General features: G+C 19.8%; 1 protein-coding gene across 1 annotated transcript; it reads right to left on the bottom strand.

Moving 5' to 3' along the window:
* Positions 1-3902: 3902 nt before the first annotated feature.
* Positions 3903-4010, bottom strand: CORC01_09497 (uncharacterized protein; the record flags this gene model as incomplete). Its single annotated transcript, XM_022621126.1, has 1 exon — positions 3903-4010. A coding segment is annotated over one exon (108 nt), but the record flags the coding sequence as incomplete, so codon positions are not given.
* Between the last annotated feature and the right edge of the window lie 4045 nt (positions 4011-8055).

The raw sequence follows: 8055 nt of genomic DNA, 5'->3' as shown, positions 1-8055 counted from the left end.
AATAATAATTTTTAATAAACTATTATTTATAAATAATATAGCGGACCTATAGATTTTAATATAATAAATTAAAACTAATCCCGTTAAAAAAAAAATTTAAATATTATAACTATAATAAACTAAAATATATAATTAAAGACTATAAATAACCTAAATAAATTTAATAACGACCTATCCTTAAAAAATAAATCAATATTACTTTTTAAAAAATACTTTATAAATTACTCTTTTAAACCGCATATTACGACGATAACTACCTTATTTATTAAAATAATAAAGAATAATTAAAATAGTATTTTAAAAAACCCTTCAATAAGACCTTTATTATAATAAATAAATAAAAAGTAATCTAACGCCCTAAAACTATTAAAAATTATAATAAAAAGTATATTTAAATACTATTAATAATATATAAAATAGTTAAAATATAATTTATTAATTTTCTTAACCGAGCGTAAACCTTTATAATAATAAAAAATAAATTAAAAAAAAAAATAATAGTTAAAAATAAAGACGACCTATTTTAATTAAAAGACGAGATCTTAGCTTGTAAAGTACGGATTTTAAATAAATCTATTAATATAATACGACAAATACTTAATAAAATAATCTAATATTATAAATATCGCTTTTTAATAATAAAAAATTATAATAAAAACTATATTTATATTTTAATTAGTTATTATAAAACTAACCAATTATTAAAAAAAAAATAATTAAATATAAAAATAATACTCGCCCTATTTTAATAATAATTTTAAAAATAATTAAAAGCTAAAATAAAAAAAGATTTTTTTAATTAAAATATAAAATCGATAAAAAAAATAAATATTATATATTTAATATACGGACCTTAGACGTTAAAAGAACGTTATTATTAATATATTAAAGAATTAAACGAGGCTTATTATATAATAAATATTTATATTTTTTAATATTTAATTATAAAAATAGTCCTTATTATCCTATAATAACGGTTATATAAATAATTTAAAATAATAATAAAAGATAATATACTCCGTTTAAAATAAAACTTTCTTATATTTAAAGAAAATATTAAGCTAAATAATTTAAATAAAGAAATTACTAACGATATATTTACGGAATTTAATATTAAAAGACTAAATTACGACCTTTTTTTAAATAATATTAATATTGTTAGATAGACTAAAGGGGATGTGTACACAGATCCCGGTGACAAGTTAATAATTAAAAAAGTAATTCTATTCTATAATAATTTTCCTAAGTTCGTATAATAGGGAAAGCGTTTCGGAATATATCTATATATATAACTAAAGCTAGTTACATATCGGAACATCTATATAACTAAATAGAGGTTCAATCACTTTTAATATACCGTACGTTTAATCCTAATTATTATTATTTTAATATTAAAAACTTTTTTTTTTATTAATAAACGTACGCTATCCCCTAAGTTAATAACTAAGTTAAATTAATTATCGTCTTATCGAGTTAATTAATAACTAAATAAGTAAGTTATCGTATAACGATAATTACTTATTTTTTAAAATAATAAATAAAACTCTTACGCCCTTAACCTAAATAAATATAATAATAATCCGTTATATAATTAAATAAAAATAAAACAGTCATTTACTAACTAACGGATAAATCGATATTAAAATTAAACTTATTAATAAATCATATATACGATTATCGTACTAATTCACTTAATCCGAAATAGCTATAATAAATTACCTATATAGACCTTTTATATTAATTCACTACCTCCATAAATACTTATTTAAATATTCATATAAAAGGGTATATAAAAGTAGCCTTTGCCCCCTTTCTAACCCTCTATTTTCTTATTTTTATATCAATTCCATAAATAACCTAAATAATAAGGCTTTTTCCATTATATATTAACAACAATTTTCTATATTAACTTCGTACGAGTTAATATATCTCTTATTCTTACTAACTAACTCGTTCCCAGTAACTAGAATACTCGGTTTATTATTTTAATAGGAGCTATTAAAGTTCGTACGGATCCCTAAGGTATTCGTTATATTATTTTACTTACTAAATCTAATCCGAATTATAATTTTATAATCTTTTTTTATATTAATATTTATATAATCTTTTCTTTATTATTTTTTAACTTATATTAATATTTTTTTAAAATTAAGAGCGCTAAGTTATTTAAATACCCTCGCACGATATTTAAATACGTTTCCTTATTAATAAGGATTTTTATTTCTTATTTATTTATATTATCCGTTATAAAAATTATTTCCGAATTATTTTAATTTAGTCTTATAGCTTTATCGTACGAAGTTATATTTAAAAATATTAATAATTTAATATTCGGTTCTATAAATACGTATAAGTTTATAATTATTAAAACGGAGCTTATATCGAATACGTTTAATAATCTTATAGTACTCGTTACGAGTATATTAATCGTAATTTATATAAGAATAATAATAATAATAAAGGTAGCGGTCTTAATAGAGGTCGTTTTAATAGAGGTCGGTTTAGTAAAGGTCGGTTTAATAAAGGTCGGTTTAGTAATAATTATCCTTATAATATAATTAAAAGTCGTTTTACGATTAAAAATATTAGAATTACTAAAGAGTATTTTATTATATTAAAGTAAGGGATTTAAAGTTTTTAATTTAATTCGTACGATAAAAGAATAATAAAAAAGGATCGATAAAATAAATATATATTTAGGTATACGATATAAATAATAAAACAATTTTTAATTGAAATAAAAATAATCTCTATATATACTAATTATATCGTACGACTAGTAATATATTCTTCCTTTCTTTTTAACCTATTTACGTATACTTTAATTTTAATCTTTAAATAGTTAATTAAAATAAGTCGTTTAAATACTATATTTAGAGATTTCTTTATAAAAGCGTCTAACGGATTATCTTTCTTATTAATCTATTTTACCTCTAAGATTTTTTTCTTTTTATATAATTCCCTTAATAATATTATATTAATTATAAATCTTTTCTCGTTTATAATACTTAATTTAACTAAGCATTCGTACAGCAACCGAGAGTTAAAACAAATAATAAAAAGAATCCTAGGATATATAAAGGTATTTAAAATATTATTTAATATCGTATAAATAATAATAATACTATCGAACCTAGCTATTATTCTATAAAGCTTATTTATTAAAACGCTTTGTATAATACGTTTATACTTTATAAAACTTTAATAAATAATATTCTTTTTAATTTTAAATTCTATCGTTATACGAGAAGTTTCCTTGCTAAGGATAATTAAAAATCTAAATTAAAAAGAGAGGTTAGAGTTATTAACAAATAATTTATTAATAAAAATATAGATACTCATACGAAATATATTTAATAATATATATTTTAACCTTCGGTTTAGGTTATTAATTTACTATTATAATCGTATATTTAAATCGTTTATATTTTCCGGCGTTAGTTTTTTAAACTAGGCCGTTATTAAAAAGTCGTATATAGCTTCGGGTTAATATATAAAGGATATATATACCCTTTTTACTTACTATATAATATATTATTAAAAAACATCGGGTACTATTTTATCGATCGTACAAAGCTATTTAATTTATCTTTTCTAACTAAATAAAATATCTTTATTTAAGATTAAAATACGGCCTCTATTAAATTCGATCGGTTAATCTTAAACTAAAATTATCTTAAGCTTCGTATAAAAATTATAAAATTTAAACTATTCCTCCTCTTTTTTTAAAAATCGTATAGTAATAAAACTAAAAATATTATTAATTTATATTACTATAAGCCTAAAATCTTTTAAATTTTTTATCGTATAAAGTAAGTATAGGTCGTACGATAATTATATTATATTAAGATTATCGATATAATAAGCGTAGTAAGTCTTATACTAATATAGCCCTAACTTTGCTAATCCGTATAAAAGTTTAAAAATATATAATAACGTTCCCTTAGGGTATTTATCTTAAAATTCCTTAAGGAGTTAAACAACAATAGTCCTACTAAGCTTATCGTACAATTACGTATAGGTTTAGGTAATATCTCGTAGTTCGCCTTATATTTTAAAATCTTATACGAAGGTAAAATTAAAAATTAAAACTAATTTTTAATTTATTCTTTAAACGGTAAATATTTACGTAAAAATACTTTCTTTTTCCTTATCCTTATATTTTTAAATAACTAATCTCGATTTTTTAATCGGTTTTATAAATTTATTTTTAATCTTTCGTACTATTTTAATTTTATAAATATAAAGAAATCTATATTATTCTTAGTCGTATTATATAAAAATAAAAACCTTTTAAATAATAAGGGCATCGATTTTAATAACGTTAGATTCTTTATACGGTCCTCTAAAAGTCGTAATAATATTATTTTATCGTAATTTAATAACTAAGTCATAGTTATCTTTTTTTTTTTAAATTAAATAAAGTCGTATTGATTGTCGTATAGGGCCTTATTATATTATTTTCTTTTTCGGCCTCCCTTTTAATTTTAATTAAATTAATAATTATAATAGTTAAACTTCTCCTTAGTCTAGGTCTTAGTCTTTATATATAGCCTCTTCTTAATAATATAGCTTAATATATATTATATAAAACTAAGTAAGGCTATTAACTATATCTATCGTAATTATTATACAGTTAATATTTATAACCTTATAAAGTCCTATCTATCCTTAGTTTTCCCTCTAAATAAAAATATCGCTTTAAAAAAATAACGAAAAGACTTTTTAAATATTAGGTCTATTCCGGGTATTAATCGTATAATTAATCTTAATATCTATTTTAATTATTTTAAATATCTTTATAGCTTTTTAAATTATTTCTACCCGTTATACGATATTTAATAAAGGTAGTAAATCGAAATTAATCCTTAAATATATTCTAAAAACTAATAGGGTTAATATAATTCTATTAGGTCTAGCAGTGTCGTTTAAAGCCTTAATTACTATTTAAAAAATCGTTTCCTTATCCATATTATAACTAAGTTTTTTAAATAGGATTTCGTACGCTCGTCGTAAAGGTATATATACCCTCTCTATTTTTCTTATTACTTAATATACTTCGATTAATATTTCTTTATACAATATACTTATAATCTTTACCTATACCCTAAACTCCGTTAATATAAAGTTCGTCCTAAAGTCGTATAAAATATAATTTAATAATCCTATATATATATAAATCTAATACTTACATAGTACATTCTAAAATACCTTATATAAAAAGTAATTTTAAAAATATTACCTTTTAGAAGCTAGTTTTAATATCGATAATATATAGGATATTCTTATCTTTTAATTGTACGATATTTATAATAATTTCGTAATTAAAATAATAGTTATTTTTTAAAAAAAACTTAAATTTTTTTAACGCTAAGTCGTATAACTAGTAATAATAATAAAAGGTTTAAATTTTTTAAAAAATTAATTCGTCTATATTATTATACTTAATATTTTTTAAAAATCGGTATAATCGATTTATACAAAAATATTTAAAACGTCGATATAATTTTCGGAGCTAACCCTTTATAAAAAACATATTTATTTCCGTACGATTAAAGTTAAAAAATAGATGTCCTTATTTCCTTAGGATTAAAATTATCGTACCGTCTCGTCGTATAATAATATTATCTATATTATTAAAATACGCCCTTAAACGGTCTATATTTTATAATAAAAATAAGAAGGGTATTAAAATCTTTAAAATATAGTAAATAACTCGTCTAATAAAGTTTTTAATCTTAACCGACCTTATAAACGTTATATTTTTAATTATACTAAATCGTACGTTTATAAATTTTAAATTCTAATTAACTTTCGCACAGGGGTACTTTTTTAAATATATTTAAAACTAAGGTTTTTTTATTATTAAAAACTTAGCTACTCTTATATCCTATAATTCCCTTTAATACGTTATAAAATACGTATCGTATAATAAAAAAAGTTAAGTATTAGTAATTTTAAAAATAGTAAATATATTTTATCCCGTTGTATAATATAAAAATATTAATATCGTAAGGTATATTAAAATAAATTCGTTATTATTTTCTTTTTCTTTATCGTACGAAGTATTTTTTAATTAACCTTTATATTCTAATAAGTATACTTTAAACTCATCGTACGTATTTTATTATATTCGTAAATAGTTTTAAAAGAATTATTTTCTAATCTAGTTACGTTCTTTTATAAAGTAGTTCCGAAACTAGTACCTTACTTTCTTATATATAAAGTATTTCTTATTTAAAAACCTTTAATATTAAAACGTTAAGCTAAATAATCGTACGAAAAGTTTTATATTATTCCTTAATTCTTAAAATAGCTTTTTTAAAAAAAGTAATTTTAAATAATTATATAATAACTTTTAAAAACGGTAAAAGTTTAAAGTATAGCGGCGGTTAATATAGTTAATATTATATAATATAAAAGTCTTATCTATAACTACTTAGATAGATACTTATAAATTTAAAAAGAGCGCTTTATATATTAACTTTTAAGAAATTATCGTTAATTTTAATTCTAAAATACCGTAATATATTTTAATTACTATTATATAAAATATAACTTCTCTTTAATATCCTTCTCTTAAAGTACGTTATATAATTTAAAATTTATTTAAAAGTATCTTTAGGACCTCTATAAATATCTTATCTAGGTTTTCCTTTTTTATTTATACGAATATAAGTATTATCTAATCGGTCTAGTAAAGATTATAATTAATATTAATATTAAAGTGGCTATTTAGCATATTATAAATCTAATCCTATCTCTTATTTAGTCTAATGTAATATAAATAAAACTCTTCCGCACGATCGGTAAATGTATTTAAGAAAATTATATAATATTAATTTTTTATAATTTTAAAACGACGGTAAAAGCTAATAAATACCTAGACCTTATTATAAAGGATATCGTATAGTTTTTTAATATAGTTCCTTTCTTTTTTCTATCCTTTTTAAAATAAAATAATTATAATAAAATTATATAAACTATTTTAAATCGGTCGTCTTAATAAAAGGTCATATACAAATATAAGTTCTTTTTAATCTAAGGTTATATAATAAAATATTTATAAAAAAGTTTTAATTTTTTAAAAGAACCTTACTCTTAGTAGGGTTTATCGTACGACTCGTTTAAGAAACTCGCTTAAAGTTAATTAGTTAATCGTATTTAATTTAATAAGTTTTAATTCGTATATCTATTCGGTTTTTTTTTAAACTATAATTTATAGCGATAGAAGAGTAAGTATAGGGATTATCGATATATAAAAAATTAATCTCCGTATACTCTATTATTATAAAGCCTTTTTTAACTCTTTTTTAAAAGTATTTATAAGTTATATAAATCGATCGATATAGTTCTTATTTATTAATATAAAAAGATTATTATTTTTAAAGATTCGTATAAATTCTTTTAAAAAAATACGGTTTATTTAAAAGAAGTAATCCCTTATTTATCTTTTAAAATCCTTAAAAAGCGAAGTTCGTAATAATCTTTTTATTAAGTTAAGTTAAATAATATCTATTAAGGTTCGTACGAAATAGGTAATTATCTATAGGTTTAATAGGTTTATATAGAGGTCGACGGGGTTATTTTAAGATACTAAATTAATAATATTAATCTAGTTTTTTAAAAAGATTATATTCCTATCGCTAACGTTTTCGTATGTCCATATCGCTTATAATTTAGAGTTTAGTTTAGTTAAAGATTCGTTTATTAGGGTATTAACTCTAATCTCTAGTTAGGCTAATTTTATCTCTTTCCCTTTTAATAATTAAAGGTCTAAAAATAATACCGACATAGTCTTAATAAGTAGTAATTATATCGAATCGTACGATATCTTATTAAATTTATCATATAATAGCGTATATTATTAATTTTATTAATTATATAAAAATAATTCTCTATTTAGTTCTACTTTAAAACGACAACAAAGAGTTCTCTTTATATAAAAATTAAAATTAAAAGTCGTTTTAAACTTCTTTTATTTAGTTTTATTAATAAAGTAATATAATTTTAATTTAAGGATAAAGCATAAGGAGCTCGCACGGCTTAATCTAC

Source organism: Colletotrichum orchidophilum (assembly GCF_001831195.1).
Source record: "Colletotrichum orchidophilum strain IMI 309357 chromosome Unknown Scaffold_86.1, whole genome shotgun sequence".
In the NCBI taxonomy this organism is placed as follows: Eukaryota; Fungi; Ascomycota; class Sordariomycetes; order Glomerellales; family Glomerellaceae; genus Colletotrichum; species Colletotrichum orchidophilum.
Note: the sequence above shows the minus strand (reverse complement) of the source record. Positions and strands in the feature narration are given on the sequence as shown.